We start from the raw sequence: 23,505 nt of genomic DNA, 5'->3' as shown, positions 1-23,505 counted from the left end.
TATGGGAATACACAAACTACTGTTTTGTTCCAATCTAAAAGCTAGAAATAAAACCTTCTTTTTAAAAATTACTAATACGAAATTCCAGACAGAGCCGCGATTCCTCTGGGGAAAAAAAAGAGGTCCATGTATAATTAGAGATAAAATAATTGGCTTCGGTTAGGTTAAGCTTGATGGCCTTTTGTGGAATTTATTTATTTATTTATTTTTGTGAATAGTTTCTATCTTGAGAATGTCTTCTCTCTCAGAATTGTGAGATCCGGGGAGTCTTGCTTTCCTTTGCAAACTGCTGTGCTGGCTAGCAGAAGAAGTAGCCCTTTTCTACATCAGCTTATTGAAACTTTAAAAAAACCTGGTTATTCCTATCAAGCATTTAGAATCTATATCCCATATTATAAGGACGGTAGCCAAAGAGTTTCCTAACTAACCCAATTACCACTGGAGTTAGATAACAAATCACCTTCTCTACCAGTCCTTAATTCCACCTTCTCTTCACTTCGGATTTGGCATGAAAATACCTGGAGACAGCTGCAAGTAAATATGGAAGAGTATTAGCTATGGAATCAGTTTAAGATATACAGAACATATAATCATAGGCTAATCTATGAGTGTGACAGCTTCTAGGGAATAGTCAAACTTTTCCATTTCAGGACCTGTTTGTGCTGGGACTTTATATAATTTACCTTCTTGATGTCTTTCAGTCTTTTGGTCATTTTTCAGTTTATTTCAGTATCAGCTTATCCATTGTTTTAGGAAATAGTTACTGGTCATCCAGCATTTACCAGCATGAGTGGGCATAAACCTTGTAGGAAATTTTCACAGCTCAGGAGGAGAAGGGAGGCAAGATTGACAATTCCAGATTTCCATATGACCTAACAAATGTTCAATTCTACTCACTTCTGTAGAAGGTGCTACCATGCACAGAGAATAGACATCTAACACCAAGCAGGGGTGAAGTACCACTCCTAATTAGCAGCGCTTGCGGAGCACCTGTATTATGTTAACCATTACATTCAGCACTTCTGTTTTCACTGCTGAGGAAAAGTGTATAGGAGACATTGGTATCTGGCTCATTCATTAGCAAATATGCCAGGCACTGGTGAGAGCTTATGTTCTGCAGGGGAAAAGAAGGACAATAAACAACTGAGTACACTTAAAATATTTCAGTTGATGTAACATTCTGGTTAAGCTTAAGCGGGGAGAAGTGCAAAGGGTGAGGGGTGGGTGATAGCCGTTTCGTAGAGGGTGGTTGGGATAGGCCTTTCTCAAATGGCGATGTTTCAGCAGGGCCTGAAGGAAATGAGGGACAAGCCACGTGGTTACCTGCAGGGAGATTGTAAGTAGAAGCATGTCTAGTATCAGGAGCCAGTGGCCTCGAGACAAAGTGACAAGACGGAAAATCAGGAAATAAAGTCAGGGATTTATCTTCCTTTCCTTTCTCTTTTCTCACCTCCATTCCCTCCGTGCTAGCTCTGTAAGAAGGGGGATATGATGTGATAGCTTACAATAAATATTTAAAAGAAAAGAAAAATGCAATGATCTGGTGCAAAAATTCATGGATTGAACTGTTAGCTTTCTGTAGTCAGCATCACAGATAGGTGAAAATCACCTGTAACAATAGCAATAATGACAATGATAATAATTATACTTGGAATTTATGTACTAGCTTGATTTCTGAAAGTCTTCCAGATACCACTGTTCCTATCTTCTGGGCTGACATGTTGATTTCTATACTTTGTGATTAAGTGATACAGTTGCTAAGAGAACCCCAAAATCCTTTTGATAAAACTAAAATATCTTAGTTTTACATTGCATGTTCTACTAAATTCATAAGACATCAATGGATAATGACTTCGTAACACTCATTTTTCATGGTAAAAAAGGGTAAAATGATATAGTAAGTCAGTAGCAAATCTGGGAGCAAAACCACCCCGATAGTGGGGTCACAGGACTGCACTGAGACTTCTGCTGTAAGATGTATGCTATACATCTTCCTGAGCTTTTATTTCTAATACAGAAAATCTGTTATGTGTAGGTGGAGACCATTGGTGATGCGTACTGTGTGGCCGGGGGATTACACAAAGAAAGTGATACGCATGCCGTTCAGATAGCGCTGATGGCCCTGAAGATGATGGAGCTCTCCAGTGAAGTTGTGTCTCCCCATGGAGAACCTATCAAGGTAAAGCAGATCATACACTGTCCAGGGGCTGCCATGAGAGTAAATGCTCATTAGTTATCAAAAGAATAGTGTATCAGGCAAGGCTTAGTTGCAGAGAGCAAAATCTCTTTAGCTAGTTTAAGGAGGAAGAAGTTTACACTAGGGTATTAAAGGTTTACAGAATCACTGAAAGGACTGAATTAGCCATCTACAAATTAAACTTTCAAAAAACGGTGCACAAAGCTGCACCTCAGAACCACTGCTTTTTCTGTGACCAGGAAGCTGGCTGCAGAACTACACCACCACAGCCTCAGGCGCGCAACCTTTGTGTTCAGAAAGCTGCCGCCTCTACTACTGGCTACAGAATGGAACGGCTCCTCCTATAATTTGAATCAGCAGCATGGAAATCTTGCATCGTGACCTTTACAGGAGTGACTAGCAACTGGGCTCTCTTCGCGAACCACAGAAAACCTAAAGGCTTCCGTAGTTGTGCTTCCGCTTGAGAGCCACAGAAAGGCAGTCATGGCAGAAATCCTGGCTTCCTACTCTCAAGTGTGTAATGCAGCTGTAACAAATTTAAATGCGTCTAGAAAGTGCAAAAGAGTGTGGAAAAATGTACTTTTAGTTTTCCAATCTCTGCAGGAGAGGATGTTACACTCGAATGAAGGTTGCCTGCTAATCCACCAATATTTTCCAAGGCACATAACATTTTAAAATTTCTAGATGGGCCAGATCCCAGAATACTGTCTTATTGCAGATGAGAAAAATAAAATTAACATGCTAGGCATTAGTTTAAAAGATCGAATCTGAGCAGACTACCTTTATTTGTCTCACTTGTAGTAGATATGTCAGTTTTTATAGAACAGTCCTCCATTGATGACCTTCAGAATTGGGCCTTTGAAGTAATATAGAATCCTACCTAGTATGCTGTAAAACATAGTGAAGAAAGAAAATATAGAGAAAAAAATAGAAAAAGAAAAAAGTATTTTTAAAAACCAAACTGCAACACTTAAAAGTTTAGCGTAGGCTCTCTTCGTAATGGAAGCCACATGTCTGAGCCTTCACAACTGTTTTCTAAGCAACTGTCACCCCTATTGCTTATTGCTGTGTGACACATTTCCTCAAATTTAGTGGTATAAAACCACAAACCTTTTATCATTCATGGATTCTGTACACCAGGAATTTGGGTGAGGCACAGCAGGGATGCATTGTCTTTGCTGCACAATATCTGGGACCTCAGTTTGGGCATGTGTGGAATACTTGGGACTGTACCCCTTGGAGCTGGAGGACCTCTTCTGAGATGGCTACATCTGTTACATGCCTGGTTCCTTGGTGCAGAGGGCTGAAAGGTCGGGCTCGGCTGGGACTCCTCGCCCACGTGCTGTCATATCATGTCCCAGCACGGCAGCCTCAGAGTAGTCATGCTTCTTACATGGTGATTCATGTCCCAGTGAGCAAGACTGATGGATGCTATATGGCCTTTTATGATCCTAGCCTCAAGAGACACACAGCGACGCTTCCTTTATATTCTGTTGGTCAGAGCGATCATAACCTTGCCCAGAGGAGTGGAGACTCCACATCCCAAAGGGAAGAGTGTGAAATAATCTGTGACTTGACTGTGTTTTAAAAGCATAATGGCATCTGACTTTTCCAAACTTAATGTCCATAATTGTACCTTTATAGAGGAGAATTGTGTATTTATTTCTCTCTCTCTCTCTTTTTATTTTTATTTTTGTCAAGGAACTCATATCATCAAAGGACATATTTTAAATGTCCAGATCAACAATAAACCCAGTAATTTCCACATAAATGGATTTTGTAATTAAGATGCATATGTTTGGGGGAGGGAATTTGGTGGTATGATTGTCATTATCTGTAGAAATGTATTTTCAGAGTTTTTCAGTTGGAAGAATTAATTTGAGCTAGTTTCAAAGATAATTTCCTAGGTAATAATAGTTTAATTTTAATGACCTATAAAGTGAGATGTTAAGCATACCTGTACTAACCTGTAATTCTAGAAAATATCCAATGACCTTGGGAGCTACCCATGAAATATCAAAGAAGCAGAAAGGAAGAGTATTTTTAGTAGAGAAAGAAACATTCACGTGTCTCAGAGGGGGCCTATTGTGACTTAAACATTGTCTCATTTGATCTTTGTAACAGCATTATGGGGCAGAACCCCCAGCTCACTGACAGACCAGAGCAGTCAAATCTCATGCATAAGGATTTTGAGTCACATCTCTCTGGCTTCAGCGCCCAGACTTGCTATCCTTACCCTGCTTACCCCATGGGATGGAATCAAGATGAAGGAATAGGAAATAATTTCCTTTAATTTCAAACTGTATTTTTCTTCAACATAGCATATGTAAAAATTATCTATCCACTCATTTGTACTGATTTCCTTACTAACATCCACCCACTTAGGCTTAGAAGATTGCTGGGCGGGCTGAGGGTGGAGACCAGAAAACTGAATTAGCAGTGGGAGTTAGCAAAATGTGCAGCAAACTTGGAAACCAAACTCTGGTACCCCTGTGCCTATGCCCAGATGCCTGTGATGAGAGGTGGGTTCTGTCCACAGTGTCCCCCAAATGGAAGACTCCCCCAGCAGGTTTCTATTTAGAGCACAGCGTACATCTTTAACTTTGAGTCACTTTCTCATTTGCGGGTTTGAAAAAGGTACCTGATATGAAAGCTTTGATTTGACAGTGAGATTCAGAACTGGAGAAGAGGAGGGAGGGAGAGCGGCCTGGGAAGAGCCAAGGAATGTTTGCTTTATCTCTGTTTGGATATTTTTTATGAGGAAAACGTATTTATTTATTAGCTATGAAATAGAAAAATAAAAATGCTATGTGAAATTTATCAGAGAAAAATCTACAGTAGCTAAACACAAACAAGAAATTGGTTTAACCAAAAGACTGCCCAAAGAGAGCAAACATTCCTCCTACTAGATGTGATAAAATTGTGCCTGATATTTATATACAGCATTGTATATAGTCTTTTGTTCATATTGTTTAGTCATTATATGCGTAAAACTATATTCTCCTAAAGAAGAAAAGACCAGATGGAATTGATACCTAAGTTTCACTACTTGAAGTAAAATTAACAAGGAAGAGACTTTAAAAATAATCCAATCCAGTATTTTACAGATGAAGAAACAGTAAGAGGGAACTAAAGAGACTTACAGAAAGTCAGACTACCAGTTATTCGCAGGGTTTGATTTGGAATGCAAATCTCCTGATTCACAGCACAGTACTTCTGTTTGAATATTCTGAAGACTTCATGATTTGACATCTTATAAGCAAATGATTCTGGAAAGGTTTTAGCAGACCTCTGAAAACAACTGTAAAAGCAAAATCGAAGTCCTCTGAACCCTAACTTACATTTAGTTCCTGAGTACTTGGCCTTGGTTTAAAATGTACATATATCTACTAAAACTTTTTTTAAATAGTCACCTGAGCTGGCAAATAATGAACATGAGTTTGATTGCCATTCCACGTTTCCCTACTTGACCTTGCTTTCTTGTAGCAGTAATTTAAGAACGGTGCCTCCTCTAAGGTCATCAAGTGTTCAGATCTCCTAGAAGATCCCACTTCAAAATATTCTTAGTTGTTCCAATCATTGGTGACTTTCAGAATTCCTAAACATTTACCCCAACATATCCCAGACTGTCTCTTATATCCAGACCATAGTGCAACTCTGGTTTGCCATGGGTCCAGATGTTTTTAACAAAAGTGTTTATGTTCACATAATCTGGGCCTAAGAAACTCTAGCTTGCTGCTTCCTCTGTCATTTTCTGCTTAAATATTACCATTCCTTTATCCAGTTGTTAGTCATTTGAATAGCAGTGTAGTGTTTGGATAAAGTTCTTTTGAAACAAAATGCCTAACAACCTACATTTTCTTTTCTGAGACTTGCTTCTTTTCCTCCTTTCTGACAGTATTTTGGGAAACAACTGGAGTCAAGAAATCATGTCTGTCTCACTTGATGGACAGAGCAGGTTCACATTAACATCCCGTAGACACTTGGTCCTGTCACTGTGGTGACTGTGACAGGTATGCCTGGAAATTCGTTTCAGATGTTGAACATAGGTACAATGAAGATGCTTTTTGTGTAATAAACTCAAGTGCATAAATGGAGAAGAACTAAGAAGTGTGACTGATTTTGCACCAGTAGTTTTTTAATTAAATGTGAGTAGAGGGAAGCTGTCTGGAGGTTTTGAGAGGAAGGAAGGAGTGGTGTGGTGAGACCAAATGGTAAAATAATTTATAGACTGGGCCTTCAAACAATTCCAGCAAGTGGGAAGTGTCTTACCAATTATCTGGAATGTTGCATTACTTTTTGCTTTCAGATGCGAATTGGACTGCATTCTGGGTCGGTTTTTGCAGGCGTGGTTGGAGTTAAAATGCCCCGTTACTGTCTTTTTGGGAACAACGTCACCTTGGCTAACAAATTTGAGTCTTGCAGCGTACCACGGAAAATCAATGTCAGTCCCACGACCTACAGGTATGAACTGTGCTCAACACTTGACTTCTAATATTTGTATTTATACACAGTTGTCACTTTTTTCCCCATTGGTTTGTCATTCTCCGCAACTCTTTTCTTGCTCAGACAATGTTGAAGGGGAAAACAATAACTTTTATCATTCTCCCTCTAACTTTTTTAAAACTGTTCATTAGTGTCAGGAGAAAAACTCCCCTGAGTTATTTGTAGCACAGGTGTAATCCTTGGCACACATCCTATCTTCTCCCCATTATTATTCTTTACGAAGAATGTGTTACTGCTCTCCATATTTGCATAGGCATTCTGACACCAGCTAGTGTACTGCAGTATGGTTCTGACACTGGCTGCCGGGAGTAAGCACCTACCCCACAAGTTATAGGCTGGTCCCCAACATGCCCTTAATTCAGGTGTCAGACACATTACATTGTATCTCGTTTTAAAAATCTCATTACAGTGGACACCCTTGAATAACAAAGTTTTCCATATTTATGTGGTAGTTAACTTACACCAAGCAAGTTGTCTTCTCAGAGACAACTGTTTTACAGTATCTTCTTCCTTTTTAAAACTCCAACAGGCTTTTCCTTTTCAGCCCTGACTCTAAGTTATAACCTCATGTCATATTGCACAGGGGAAACAAAGGCAGCCAGGTAAGTGCTATGCCACCTTCATGCCACAGGTGCCAGCAGCATCGCTGCTCTGGTGTCCTGGACCCAGGCCTCCGTTTCTGTTCCAGCAGCCTGCTGCCCTTCTTCTTAGAGTTGTCTAGCTCACTGTCTGTGCTTTACCGCCCCCCTGTCCTCCCTCCAGCTCTCTGCAGGCAGCGCTTGTCTCTGGCACCCCACTGAGATGCCTCTCTTCGGTCATCGTTGTACCTTGCTCATATCGTGGCCAGTTCTCTCTCACCTCCCTCAACATCTCAGGGCCAGTTGAATAGCTCAGGCACCCTTTCTTGTAACACATTCTTCTTTGGGCTTTCCTGACACCGCACGGCCCTGGTCTCCTCATGGCCTCAGCTTCCCCGGTCTTCCTCGATAGTCTTTCCCAAGCCAACCTTTGAATAAGGTAGCACTCAGAGTTCAGTCACTGTTCACACCTGTATATGAACTTTTAGGATGCATTTTTTTGTAATCTCTAGCCTACCCCATGATTCCCTATTGGGCTACAAACTAGTATATCCTATTCTCTGTTGTACTTGGATGACCAACTTAATTAAAATTAACATGATCCCATTAGAGCAGTGAGTTTCCACACACACCAACCTGATGAAACCTACTTTCCTCCCACCCAAGCTTTATCTTTAAAATGGTGCCACCGTCTACCTGACTGCTTAGACTCCCAGCCTCAGGGTGATCACACCTTTCTCCCCCGAGCAGCCCATCACCTCCACCTATGGGTCACCTCCTGAGCACAGCTTTCCCACCTCCCTCAGTCCTGCAGCCCAGAGCGAGCTACACGTCTCTCTCCATCTGAACCACCCCAGCATCGTCCTTACTCCTCTCCCTGCTCGGCTTTCTCACGCGCCTCTCCCACACAACAGCCAGATGACCTGTTTAAGGACAAACAAGACCTGTCCTTGCACTGAAAACTCACCAGTAGGTTCCCATTGCAGTCAGACTAAATTTAAACTTGTTGCCACAGGCTCAGAGGTGCTCTTTGATCAATGTCCTGCTGGCCTCTGCCATTTCATTTCCTTCCTCTTTCTCCTGCATTCACTGATTATTGTCTTGCCACCCTGGTCTCATTTTTATTCATCAAACTTACTAACCTAATTCCTGAATCAAAGATACTTGTTATCCTATGTATTCCTCCTCACAACTAGACCTTAAGTCAAACACCACCTGTTCAAAGAGAAAATCCTTGAGCATCTTGGCCAGAGGAACACCCTTCCCCTCACACACACTCACATTTTATTTCTTCATATTCTCAGCTCATACCTGTGTCTGAAAACGCTCTTTTCTGTTTGCGGCCCGCCTGCCCCGCAGAATGTCAGCCTCTTGTGGTTCACATGCTGTACCCTTGGTTCTCAGAGTAGGAGAGCAATAAGTATTTGATTAACTGTTGACTCTTTGATATGAAAATGACCCACTATAGTATCAGAGTTGGAAAGGTCCCTGGGGATTGTCATAAGGCTGATCAACCTAATAGACTTTCCACGTATGCCAGGTAGGAATAAGAATAAGTGCCCTCAGAAGACGTGATCCCACTCTCTTTGGAGGATTTGAGCATAATTATCCTATGATAATAGGATATAAACATAATTATTCTATGATAATGTTGCAAAGGAAAAATTTTGCTCTGCCCTTCAAGGTTCCTCTTGGAGGTCTAAGGATTGAATTTATGCGAGACAGATTAACAGGAGGAAATGAAATTTAATTTTGTTTGTGGAGGAACTCCACATACATGAGAGGTTCAAAGACCAAAAGAATGGTAAAATGAGGTCTGTGTGCCCTCCTGAGCTTAAGAATGGGAGAGGGGCCTGGGCCTGGGGGCCTTAGAGGGGAGGAGGCAGTGCACAAGGCATAAGAAGAGCCATGTTTGGTAATTAGATACTTGCCCTGCTACACAGATGGGACATTCAGATAAAGTTATCTCTGGTAATAGCTCTTTCTCTGTCAGGCCCCCATCTAAAGGCTTTTAGGTAGTTAGAGAGGTAGAAGCTTCTCTTTGCCCACAGGATCTCAATTGCCTTCAGTTCAAGTAGTCTGCATGCCACGCTGGCACTTGTGGGAGCTTGTTTTGCACCTCGTTAGTCACGGGAGTCAGTTCTAGGCCTTTCGTGGAACCTGTGCTGCTTTCTCAGGGTTCAGTGCATGCTGTCTGCACATGTGAGGAGTCCTGTGTGTATCTCTTTCCTTAAAATAAAACCTTTGCTCACAAAAAGTACATTTTTCTGTTCTTCTCTTTTACCTGTTTTTAATTGATTAGACCTTTCAAAATATTCTTTTGTTCCAATCAGAAAGTTACAAAGTAAGTAAAAATAGCTAATAATCTCACTACCCAGAAACAGTAACTGTTCATATTTTTTGTTTATTATTTCTTAGTATGTACTTATAGACACATATATGAATAATAATGAAAATTTAGTTTATATCAAACTTCAGTGCTTTTGCTAAAGTCATTTCTACCTTTTATAGGCATATATGGTACAGTTTATTATTTTTCTTTTCATATTGATTAGGGGGTTAATTTACTTCTTAAATAGGAAATATTAAGTCTTATCTAAATGGCAGGTGATAGTTAAAATGTTTTATTTAAGCAAGAAATAAATAATGTGTAATACCTTTAACTGTATTTTAAAATGCTTTCTTTTTAGAAATACTTTGTTTCCTGTATGACAGGAAAACTTAAAGGAAATAGATAATTTAAACTCTGTCAAAAGCCAATGCTTGTGAAATTGAATTAGTTGAATTATAAAATAGAGACAATTTCAGTTTTACTCAAAGTTCAGAACAAACAGTAGACTGTATTAGAAGTTGTACAAATATAAAGGATAATTATGTCTTTGGAGGCTTTATTGGTAGTACATTCTATTCTTGGATGGCATTTCTCAAAGAGTAAAATAACATCAAGTGCAGCTTCCTTGTTATATTTATGAAACACATGGAAATTTAGGACAATATATATCCCCACAAAAAAGTCCTTACCTTCAAAGTTCTACTTCCGATTATAATTAGTAATTTAGAATGAAGTTGCGTAATGACAATAATATATTCCTTTCTCTTGAACGACATGAAGGATTTTACTTTAATTTTAGGGGACCACTTTTTGCATTTTTGTTTGCTTTTACTGGAGTGCAGAGAAGAGGTTAGATTAGATATTGTTCAAGTTTCAGGTCAGTGGGTCAATGAGAGAGATTTATGTGGTCATCCAGGGATCAGTAACATCAAAAATGGCAGGTCGGGGCTATAAACGGATGCTGCCTAGTGTGAGTGAGTAAGTAGACCAAGGAACCCTTTTTTGGAAACGAGGTCTGAGAACATGTAAATTCTATGAGGGCAAAGAACAAAGAGAGTAAAGGGAATATAGGAGACATGACAAAAATAGGAGAGTAAATTAATACAGCAATTTGGAGGAAATGTATCTGATCAAGAGGGAGTCAAGAAAAGCTTCCCTATGTGAACATCTACACTGAGTCTGTCTTGCTTTCCATGGGACTTACTATCCTCAAGCTTTCATAGGAATGGCATTATTTTTTCTGACTCATTTTCCTTACAAATTCTGATCTTTTTAACAAGAATGATTTAATCAACATTCCTGACTCCATGACAGTCTAATTGCATTTACCTGTAAATTTCTTTAAAAAGCATAGGATTTGTATTCAGAAGACATGCCCTACAGTCCCAAATAGAAGGCTTACCAGACATGTGATCTTGAGCAAGGCACTTAATAAATTCAAATGATGTACTCCAAAGCCACTTTTAAATGCTGAGTATTTTTATATAAGTTTAAAATGTAAGATTATGATTGTAATTTACATATTTAATAGGAAATGTTGGGTTGATGTGAACAGGAAGATAAATTTGTTCATTTGTCAATCACATATAGTTTTAATACATTCCCACTATTAAACCTTTATGGTTTTCTACATTTTGAAACTTAATTTTTAAGCATTTCAAATATACAGAAAAAAAAATCAAAGAAAATATGATACCCATGTACCCAATACTAATATTTAACAAATATCAACATTCTGCCATGTTTGTTTCAGATCGCTGTTTTATAAAAGGCCTCTGGCCTGTGCTCTCCTGGACTCCAGTCACCCTTAGGGTTTCTAGGAGCCGCTGAGAACATGTACTTCCTGCAAAAAGGCAGCCTTGCAAAGAGAGAAGGCAGGAGGCCCCTGAGTAGAGCAAGTTCAACAGTGTTACCCAAGAAGATTAGCACTTCTCTTAACCAGGAAGGAAAATGGGCAGAGAGAGGACAGAAGTGTACATCTCATTTATCTGGTTCTCCCAGATAGAAGAGAAAAGCCAGAGACAAATAGGTTCCTGCTCAACCTGGTTTCTATCCTTTTACAACTTGCCTTAAATCCATTCAATATTAAGTTTTTGAGAACATTTTTATTGATGAATTGTAAATCTAGTTCATTTATTTAAGCTATTACTAAGTCAGTAGTGTGCTGATAAACCACCTTTGAGGGGTAGAGATGAAGTGAAGAATCCTTGATTTTTAGCATTTGCCAATTTCTATGGTGTAAATATTCCTACCGTGTCAGGATTCAAGCTACCAGTGGTTTGTTTAACTTCTTACAAAATCCCTGAATGTACACAATTGCCTCTCATAAGCCAATATGAACCAGATCTAACAGTTATTATATGTACGTGTGAAATAATATATATTCTAGAGTATGAATAAGCCATGTTCTACTACCCATGGTTAAAGTATATCTAGTTCTTTATTATACAAAAAGTGATCTGATCAACATTCTCATACATATGTCTCTAGATAGTATAAACAATAGGTGGTTTTACAGGTCATAGGCTATATCCAGTTTCTGCTTTACTAAGCATTAATTTGCTGTCCAAATTGGCTTTACCGATCTGTATTCCACCAACAGTGTATGAAGGTTTCTGTTCTCCAAAGCCTGATATTATCAGACTTAGTGTTACCAATAAGAAGGGTGTTAGTTGAAATCTAATTGATGTTAAATCTATCTTGCTTAGTCAATTTATTTAATCTTCACAACCATCCCAAGAAACAGGTACTGTTAAAAAGCTGGAAAACTGACATCTTTGCTATTTAAACCCAGATCTATCAGACTTTGAAGCTTCTACTTTCAATGCAGTGAAATTCTGTAACTTCTCATTCTGTATTACCAAATACTATGCCTTATAAATAAAAGGCACTGAAAAAGTTATGAATTCATGACTACAGCATCATTTCATTAGTTTTATTATTTTGCAGATTATATATTTATTAGTACACTGATCAAAGGTAGTTAATTGAATACTGACATGAATTCTACTCAAAGTCTGCCATTCTGGAGACCAAATTTCTAGTTAGTTGGTTCCTTCAGTACATAAAAGGGTATCACTGTACCAAAAATAGAATTCAGCACCATCATTCTAGTTCATTTAGACAAGACATTCCAGACTAGTGAGTAGAAGGCCCAGGGTCTAATTGGGCAGATATGATGAATATTTTTCTGTAGAAGTTGGTTTAGGCCCCAGAATTATCAACAGTTTCATCCACAATCTGAAAAATAGATTAGAGCGATGTTTTGTTAAGTTTGCATCTGACAGAGAGCTAGGGAAGCAAATGGAAAGAGGAGCCAGGAATTCAATCAGTAGGATTGGAATTTAATATGAGCTTAGTGTAATGGACAAGTAGTTAGTAGCAAATAATAAAATTTAGTGTAACAAATGAATTTCAGAAGAAAAAAATACCAGATAATAAGCAGAATGTCACTATGTACAATTAAATCTTATTTTAGCCTTACTAACCTAGAACTCATAAAAGTACTATTGAGAGATGCAAAAGTTATTCTCACATTATTATATATATACATATCTTATAGAATTTTTCTTTCACAACTTCTTACCCATGATTACTTCTCAATAATATTTATGAAATGAATGAATCAATAAATGGACAATTTCTTGCATCTTTGAACTTAGGAAGCCTTATTCTATAACATTGTGTTTATGTATGATTTTTTGACTATTACTATACTTTTAGATTGTTTTGAGTTATTTCCCACTACTGTGAATTGCACTGTTATATATATTATAGATCGTGTCTTTACAAAAATATTTTATAATTATTTTTCTAATATGAGTGAAACTCATTATTTGGTAGACTTTTTTTATAATTGTGAATGATTTTTCATTCTTCTTCTGTGAAGATCTTTGTTCGCATCATTAGGATCTTTTTGTCAATCACACTGAAAATGACTAGTTGGTTAATGCACACAGTCCCCAAAGTATAATGATTTAACTTAAAGTTTATCAATTTTATGATGATGTGAGAGTGATATGCACTCAATGGAAACCAGACTTGGAATTTTGAATTTTGATCTCTTCTGGGGTATGATAATGTGGTACAGTGTTCTTGTGGTCCTGGGCAGCAGCAGTGAGCCACAGCCCCCAGTCAGCTCTGTAATCATGAGGGTTAATAACCGATACACTTACATTCATCCTGTACTCGTGTTGTTTTCAGTACAGTATTCAATAAATACCATGAGGTATTCAACACTTTATTATAAAATAGGCTTTGTTAGATGATTTTGCCCAACTATGGGCTGATGTAAGTGTTCTTAGTATATTTAAGGTAGGCTGGGCTATCCTGTGATGTTTTGGTAGGCTAGGTGTATTGAATGTATTTTCAATTTATAATGGGTTTATGAGGATGTAACCCCATCGTAAGGCAAGGAAGATCTTTATTCTCAGGAATGTTAATTTAGTTATGTTGTCTTTTCTTTAGTAGACAGTCATATCAGTACTAAATTTTAAAATTAATATTTTAATTTTAATCTTTTCAGATTACTCAAAGACTGCCCTGGTTTTGTATTTACCCCTCGATCAAGGGAGGAACTTCCACCAAACTTCCCCAGTGAAATTCCTGGAATCTGTCATTTTCTGGAAGCTTATCAACAAGGAACAAATTCAAAACCATGGTTCCAAAAGAAAGATGTGGAAGATGGCAGTGCCAATTTTTTAGGCAAAGCATCGGGAATAGATTAGCAAAATAAATACATGATCAGTAGGCTTTGGGGTTTGACTCCTTCGAGTATGTGTGGAACCTCCGAAAGCACTTTAGGTTTGCAGATGGCTACAGAGCAGTATTAAAATTTCAGGAGCTAGTCACCATCTACTTTTCTTCCACTTAACATGACAAAAAAATGCATTTACTTCAACACTCAGACTGTTCGGTGGAGAAAAAAAAGAAAGAAATCTGAAAAAGTGACTTTTGGGAGACTTTGTTAATGTAACAATCACTTATTATCCATATACAAAATTCGGCACATTGTACATATGTCAGGCAATTGTAGTGACCTATACAACCTGATGGAGTCACCTGTGGTCTCGTGCCTGGTGGAATGCCATGCTCATTAATGTGTATTTGTGATAGTATTGCCTTAAAAAAGCTGTTTGAATATAAATTATAGTGTTTGATGCCAGAAGCTCTCTAAACCTTTCAACTCTACATTTTATCACATTGCCTCATTTAACTGTCTGCTTATATAACAAAATAGATTGTTTTTTTCTCTGTTGCACTTTTTTCTTTTTTTAAGAAAATAAGCAATTATGGGTTAGATGCAATATGAATATAAAATAGTTCTATAAATATCAAAGATCATTTTATAACCATGGTCATCATAACAATAAATATTTCCTTTTGTTTGACTTTTTTTTTATAATTCTGCACATGGTAAAGGCGATTACCATTCATCTTAACAGCTTAATTCTATTAATTCACTTTTGTGTCAGAACATTCAGGATAAAAGAGGCTTGCAGCCTATAGTAAAATGCAGTATCATTCTAATTAAATTTAACCTGAAGCAGCATAGGAGTGAACTAAGCATCGATAGAGCATACCATAAAGTCCAGGTAAAACGTTACACACACACACACACAGACACACACACACACACACAGACACACACACACACACACACACACACACACACAGTAACTTGGATTTCTTCCAGCGGTCATCCTTCATTGCCATGCTGAGCCATATAAAGTTCCAATAAGAAAATCTAAGTTCAGAAGTGGGAAATAAGACTTCTTTTTGCTTATAGCTTATTTTTAAGTATGCCGAACACTTTGATGTGTGTACATGTCCTAAGAATCATTAAGATGTTTTTATCTTATTAAGTACACATCTGTGATTTTTTTTTTCTAATTGAAGTATCTCAATGATATTTTTAAAAGAAAATGTTAGTATTGATGAAGCAAACGATGCTGTGATTTCATTTGAAAATTCCTAAACATTTTTCTGAAACTTGAACTTTTATTTCTTAGGATGTTGATTTAATATCTCTGGTGAACTAAAGAACCTGCAGTTTGGTTTGGGATAAGGATTTGATTTTTAAAAGAGCTCAACTTCAAAGCAAGAGAAAGATGACCATTAGAATTTTCAAATCAGTATTAACAGAGGCATAGATACACTGAACTCTTACTTTGGGTTCAAGGAAGTAACTCAGTTTCAGAGTTCCTTAATTATCTCCAGTACCCCCCAGGATAGTGCATGGTGACCTCAGGAATAAAAAGTCATTACTGATTGGCCTCTAGACTTCCAAATGTACTACTACAGATGTGAAAATAGCTATTTGCTAAATGATACCTCAATGTTTTGAAAGACTGATTGTGTCTCACTAAATACCAATCCTATTATTGGAAAGTACCATAGGCTTTGGGAAAATACAGTTTCTCACAATTATATCAAGTTAATAAAAGTATTTAGAATGAAAATAAAGACTTAAATACATTTTTTTCCTTTAGGAGTTGAACTCTTATTACAGGGAAAATAATATGAATTAAAGGAAATTTTAAAAATATTTAAGAAATGTCATTATTAAATATTTAAGCAGACCCCAATTTGGTAATAATATGTGTTCTAAAAGTTCATACATTCATTAGAGTTCAAAAAATACTTTGTGTGTGTATGTGTGTGGAGGAAAATGTAAACAATCTGAGCAAAAGCTAATTTGGGAATTCCTTGTACTACTGCAATCATTCTGTAAGTTTGAAATTTTATCTAAATACAAAGTTACCAAAAAATGTATTTTCCTAGAGAAATTAAATTATCTGTGAGAAGATTCCCTAGGCCAGCCTACAAAGTCTCATTGAATTGTGGTAGAGTTCATGGACCTTAGGCAAGAAAAATGCACATTTCCATGACAGAATGCACTCGAAATTCACAACTTGGATGCTAAAAAATCTAATGAATTCCTTTTCCTTCTCTGTCTTATCCACTTTGGAGGCTAGAGCTTATGGAGACATTTTTAGTTCCAGACCATTGATGGTAGCCAGAGCCAGAGACCCTACAGGGTAAATTCTCAAGGAAAGTAAGAAACCAAAATAAAAGCTCTGCAGTTAGGAGTAGAATAGAGGATAGAGGAAGGAATGGACAGAGAGGCCCTGTGACAGGATTGAGGCCTAAGGGTTCTGAATCCTATTGCCGGTGTAACTAACCTAAAACATAATGTGGTGGCCCAAGTCTGCTTCTCTATCAGCCTGTCTGTTTTGATAATTCTACTAACTGTTTCTTCTGTTCTGGTTTTATTGTTTCCATTCATGACTTGTTGTCTCCTTATTTTGTGTTCAGTACACAAAATAAATTCACTCTTCATACATATTCTCAAGCAGGCATAGAGTTCCACTGAAGTTTTCATCAAGAAGCAATGACAAGCGTAGAGTTAGAATATTTTTTCCAATCTCTCCTTATCTTTATATACCCATCTAGGCTTTTTAAGACTGTGCAAAGTTTGAACCTAAATACAAATTGATTCGTTTACTAACTTTATTTACTTACTCATCATTTATTGAATGACTAGTATGTGCCAAGAATAATGCTGTTTTTGGAATTTAAAGAGAAAGTATGGCCCATTCTATCAAGAAAGGAAAGTGGAAAATGAAAAGATAAATAACTACAGATTCTCTGGCAGCACAGAGTAGGAGACTCAGGGCTCAGAGAAGTCTCCTGGACTTGGAGGAATTCCCAAGCAGAGCAGTAAGGACATGATTCAAGGAAGCTGTACACACGAAGAAGTGGAGTCTTGGAGATGCAGAGTATATTCCAGACAGACAGTTGCCTGGGATGAGTTGGAGGTGAGAATCAAGACAGACTATTTGGACGTAAAGAGGGTTGTGTGTGATGATGATTATAATCATCATGATTTTGAATTTCTTGGAAAACTTTGCTCAAAAGAAATCTACGAAAGAAAGAAAAGCAAAACAGCAAAAAAAAAAAAAAAGATGGTTGATTTCAGCCTTCCTCCCTAGCAGCTTTAAAGTGACTAGACAAGGGAGACACCAAATGTTAAAGGAAGAAATGGTATAATCAGATATGTGTTCTTGAAAAGCACCGTCAGAAACAGCATAGTAAGGGTGGATATTTACTTGAACAGATGACTGAATAAACATTTTTGTTTGTCCGAAAGAAAACAACTCATGCTATATCCTGGGTGTGTTACTACGAGTATGAACATAAAACTGGGATGTCCGGCACTGGCATTTCATATTACGCTCAAAGCCATTAACCTTTCAGATCCTTTGGTAGGAAGGAAGGAAGAGTTGCTTCAGCATTTTACTAACCTTTCCTGCAAATTACTTCTCCCTGATGTCGCCAATCACACCAAAGCAGACCCTGCCAGGCTGTCCTGTGTTAGGTAGAAAAGTGGAACAGGTTGTTCTATGGTAGCCCTGGCAAGAGAAAGTAGATGAATGAAGGGAATGTCTACTCTCCATTGCAGCTGGGAAAAGACAAGACAAGGCCCCTGAGATTCCCTAGCTGAGAAAGTGCCAGAATGGAGCTTTAAGTGTAAAACCCCAAGGAAGTCTAAGATATAATAGAAGCCACATTCAAGTTCCTGTTTAAGCAATAGTTAATAGTCCCAAAGAGAATGGGGTAATGAATTATTGTAATTTTAAGTATACAGATTTTATTTGGATAAATCATTATTAATAAGTGAAAAGGAATCATACATATTTGTTGGGGTAGCTTGATCGGTCACTAACCTTCACTGAAACTCTTAACAAAAAGTTTCTTTTGTCTGATTATGCACTTTGGTGCTATTTCATTCTGTAGATGGCTACTTGAAAAGTTAAATGAAGGCAGATTTGGAGCGTGGAAGGACAGGGGATATGACACTTGTCAAGGTGGGAGGGCAGAGGGGGTTAGGCTAGAGGTGTCGCGATTCCTGTGAAGAAAGACTTCCCATCTCCCTCAAAACAAAAATTCAGTGCTGCAGAGATGATAGGCAAGTATAATTCCCTGCTTAAACACAACTAAAGGCAGGGACAGCTTGCTTGATTAAGCTGAGGACACCAAAATGTAATTTTAAGCCCAAGTTTGCAGTGTTAAAATATACATTCTTTGCTGGGATTCTTCCCAAAGTCTGGGAAATCTTTGTAGTCCTGGTGGTCAGGGCAAGAACCCCTCCTGCTGTGAAAGCCAGGAGCCTATGGAATTAATTAGTCCTTTGTGGCCTTCGATTCCCTTCTGCTCTTAGACTGTTTGCTAGATTTTAGATAAAGTATGGCTCCCCTTTAAATACTTGTTTTATTATGTTGATGATGTGCATTCATTTGGTATTCTTACTGTAAGCCACTTCAAATATTTTGCATTTTATTGTCTGTATTTTTCTCATGAAGCAGTTTCACTCTTAGCCTGTGTGTCACACCTTTGTCTGTTAGGACTTGCTCACTCCATCCATGCACTTTTTCATCCAAAACTATTCCCTTACTTATGCCCTTTTTTTTCCCCTATATTCAGTGTGTGAAAAAATAATAATAACATGGACTTCATAAATACAGAGATTCCAATAAAAAATGCTAAGCATAGGAAAACCAAAAGTGATATTCTAAAAGCCAGGCTGCTTTTACTATCAGTACATAAGAAACTTAGTTTCAAGAGAATGTTAATTGGATTTAAATATTGGGATACAAAGTAGGACAAAATTTAAATGGTGGATCTAGAACTTAGAAAGCCTAGTAGAAGGTTTTGGATAAATGTGTGCTGCCTTTTGATTTTGTAAGTGTTTAATGTTCAAAATACTAAATTGCAAATAAACCTTGTAGCTTGTGAAGAACATTTCTTGGCAGAAAATATATGCTAAGATGTTTGTTTAGTCTCCACCGTTGCCAAACCCATCTGTATTGAGAAAAGAACTGAGACAGTTGCAGAGAAAATAAGAACAAAACAAAGCAAAACCAAAATGCTCTTACAGAAACCGGACAGTCCAGTTTCTAGACACTTAGAACAAGAGAGGCGAAACCAGAGGCTTTTGGAAAGTTACAGTGACAAGGGTCACAGAATTCTGTGCCTTTAGAAATGGTGCTGCCCAGGGATGGAGGGAAGTACAGCATCCAGACCCTGCTCAGTCACAATGAGCTGCCTTCTTCCCCAAATAAACTGTATCTTAAAAAATTGAAATGAGCAAAATATTTTAGTATTTGAGAATAAGGTACTGTTCCTTCACCTCCTCCCATGTGTAAATTAAAAATGCCCTACAAAATCCTGTGACAGAACTTGCAATTCACTGATCTAGAAGAGTGTTCTCCAACCTTTTGGGCTCCTGCACACTATTAGTAAAATAATGTAGTACACCAACAGCATAGTATATATAAAATTTTTACAATATAAATATTCATATTTATGATTATAAGTATATGCTCTGATATACTGTATATATGATAATCTGATAAACTACAATATGGCAGTAAAGCTTAGTTTATATTTCAAGTGAGCATGAATGTAAATAGAAGTTGTATTTTCTTCATTTACCCTAGCAAAGCATTTATATATTTTACTTGCAAACTGCTACAATCAGCCAGGAGGTCTTCACTTTCACTGAGTTACGTATCACTTTGAGAAATGGACAAAAGATAAAAGATATAGATCATCACCCCTCTAAAAATGTTATTTCCTTATTCCTCAAGACTTAGATATACTTCCAGAGGTTGATGACTCACTGGAGTTTTCTCCTAGACCACTCAGGTGAGGTAGCAAAGGCTCTCAGACTAAGAACTTACTATCTAGAATGGAAAAAGTAGCAAACAATGTTTGAAATGAGAAGAGAATAAATAACTGGGGAAAGTCTGTGCCTTTGGTTTAGAGACAATTTTGATTTTTGAGAATTAAAAGGATTTTGGAATTTTTTGGTCCTATTCTGTGGGAATGACTCATGGGGTTTCAATATAGTCAACTCAAGTTTTCTTTTCAGCAAATATTTAACATATCTCAATATATTTCCACCTTTTGGTAAATGTTCATTGGTATAGGTATCTCCATTTTTTTCTTAGTTAAATTCTTCTTTCATTTTTTTCTCCATGTAAAGTAGGATAGCTATTGGACCTTGCATTAAAAACCTTCTTTATACTAATAACATTCCTTTTGTTATTACTTTTGCAGTTGCTTTAAATAACACATTTATTTTGAGTTCTGCTTCTGGCAGAGTTGCAAAGTCTATCAAAAAGTTACCCTGTGTCTCAGAAGCTTGTTAGAAATAGCTGCCACATCAATATTGTAACAAAGTGTTAAATAAACCTTTTTTTAAAATGTTAAATGGGTTCTTTTTAAAAAGAAAAATGAACCATTGAGTCAAGTAAAAACAGTATTGTTCCACATCATGCAAATACATTTGTTCTGATATAAGTCTTGCTGCTACAGATAAAGGAAACCTCCAACACAACAGTCAGGAAAAACAGGACCAACAATTATTATTATTTCAGGCTTTTGCTGTGTGTAGGCCAGTATTTCTAAAATTTCTTTTCAAAAAGTTATTGTTAAATACAGAACTATAACAAAAATACATTTGTTTAGTTATGTAAAAAACTCATATGCAAGTATTTCAAATCACACAGAAAATTTTTTTTAAATTAAAAACAAATTTAAGAATAAAACTACTGGGCTTATCCACACGTAATGGTTAGGAACACAAACTCTGGGTTGCATTGCACTAGGAGACAATTTTCCATCACTCCCTTGTATTTTGTAGAGAAACAGGAGATCCAGATGCTTTTTTCCCTACACCATCTTTCCAAGGATGTTTCCAATAGTAAGCAGCCTCAGAAAACAGGTAATTTCTCCCTGCAGAGTAAAAGGGCAGGCATTGTAAAATATTTGTGCTCCCAAGCTCAGGGCTTCTCACCTATGATGCAGCCCAGTGTGTATGCAGGGGTCACGTGGTTCTCTTCACATTGTCCCGGGGAAATTGGAGCCCAGGAAATCAGTGCAAGGTAAGGCTGAGCCCTCTGTTTCCTCTCAAAGCTGTGAGTAATGAAGTGTTTTTTTTCTCTGACCCAGGAACTTTGTGTCTTCTGCCAGCATCTGTGAAACTATCACAGTTTAATTTGTTAAGTTTTAAGTAGAGTAAAGACTCACTCTTCATAGTTATTGACAGTTTTGGCAATAAGAATGGGATGTTGACAGACACGGCTTCCTGGAAGAAGAAGTGTAAGGGTCTTGTAGGCTGATAAACATGATTTGAGAGAAAGGTCCATGGGAGTTGGTGGCAATCATGGTGACCAAATTGTACGTTCAGCAGGGTGATAAATGATCTTCCATCTTATTGTCTGCTAGTAAGGAAGAATCAGGACAGGAGTTACATGTCAAGTGTCAGAAAGGAGGTCCAAAGACACTGCCTGAACAGTAGCTTAGTTAAGTTGCTAATACTCCTCTAGGTGAAAAGGCTTTTTCCCCAATAAGGATGTCAGGCTTAGGTCTACCTCATTGTCATAACTAGTACAGTGAACAGTCCTGGGTTAGAGGAAGGTTCCAAACCTGTTCAGACAGCAGTTACAGGGATGTACATTTATATTCAATACAAAGGAAGGAAATCTGCATGCTTTATGAGCAAAACCAAGGTGAATTAATAAACCTTTGTCTAGTTCATTTGGGAGATGACTATGTTAGATGCATAATGCTTGTTAAGGGAGAATGGTAACAGCTGGGAGGCCTTAAGGCTTTGTCCTTCCAGCAGTTTTTCATGCCAATTTTGATTTTTCAATGATAAAAGTCAAAAGTCTTGGAGTTTTTTCAGTAGTCGTGGCTAACGTAAGGGAGCTTGGTTCTTTAGGACAGACAGAACGACTGTGACAAACTCCCATCGGAAACTGCAGATAAGATATTGTTATATTTTGAATTATCACTCAAAATTCAAATGTTGAAGCCCTAGTCCCTACATCAGAGTGTGACCTCATTTAAGAATAGTTTTATAGCAGATGTAATTAGTTAAGATGAGCTTGTACTGGAGTGAATATACCCCTAATCCAATATGACTATTATCCTTATAAAAATGGGAAATTTGGCCACATAGGGAGAAAGTCATATGAAAATGAAGGCAAAGATTGGGGTGATGCTTCTACAAGTCAAGGATTACAAGCTATTGCCAAGAAACCACCAGAAGCTAGGTAAGAGGCAAGGGGCTAATTCTTTCTCACAGCCCTTAGCAGGAACCAACCCTGCCCACACCTTGATCTTGCACTTCCAGTCTCCTGTACTGGAAGACAATAAGTTTCTGCTATTTAAGCCACCCAGATATTTTGCTTTGGCAACCCTAGCAAACTAATATAGGCATTGACCTGCATTTGAATATTTAATGCTGTGTATTGGATTTACAATGCTGATCAAAGTAACTCATTGGAGAGAGACTGACATAAATAAATTACTGAAGCCAGACTCACAACCCTGGAAAACTCCCCTAGACCTTGCATTTAAATTAGACAAGATATTTTCTTAATAATGGGGCAAGAAATACTCCAGATTAAGGTGATCTTCCTAAAAAGAAGTTAGTGCTATGCAAGTCAACCCCTCTTGAGCTAAGGCAAGCAAACCCCACAAACCCAGTTGGAATACAGTGTTTCTGTGGCCACCCAGTCAAGGAATCTCCAAAGCTGAAATAGTTGGTGTCAGTCATGAGGACCTTGCCAACTGCTACAGAGTGTTGGACAAGCCAAAGACATTGGAAGTTCATGTGACCAAGCCTTGAACTGCCACCAGGCACTACAAGCTAATTGCTACTTGTTTAGTGCATTAGAGCCATTATCTCCCTGTGCACCCCAGACCCATCCTTCATTCTCTACTCCAATCTCAGCTGTTTTAAAAGAAAGACAATTAAGGGTGTGACCAAGGTCTCCCTGCCCACATGGGGAATCAAAGATCATAAGCACCTGCATGAT

General features: G+C 37.7%; 1 protein-coding gene across 8 annotated transcripts in view; it reads left to right on the top strand.

The window, feature by feature from the left end:
* The window catches only part of GUCY1A1 (guanylate cyclase 1 soluble subunit alpha 1), a 68,316-nt gene extending 52,147 nt beyond the window's left edge, over positions 1-16,169 (top strand). For all 8 annotated transcript variants that reach the window (XM_073232543.1, XM_073232544.1, XM_073232548.1 and 5 more), the window contains 3 exons: positions 2,036-2,179; positions 6,507-6,661; positions 14,139-16,169. In XM_073232543.1, the coding sequence (XP_073088644.1) occupies positions 2,036-2,179; positions 6,507-6,661; positions 14,139-14,340 (501 nt within the window). In that variant the 3' untranslated portion in view covers positions 14,341-16,169. The remainder of the gene's footprint in view (positions 1-2,035; positions 2,180-6,506; positions 6,662-14,138) is intronic.
* Positions 16,170-23,505: the final 7,336 nt, after the last annotated feature.

This window comes from Manis javanica, chromosome 3 (genome assembly GCF_040802235.1).
Source record: "Manis javanica isolate MJ-LG chromosome 3, MJ_LKY, whole genome shotgun sequence".
Taxonomy (NCBI): Eukaryota; Metazoa; Chordata; class Mammalia; order Pholidota; family Manidae; genus Manis; species Manis javanica.
This window is presented reverse-complemented; position numbering and strand designations above follow the sequence as displayed.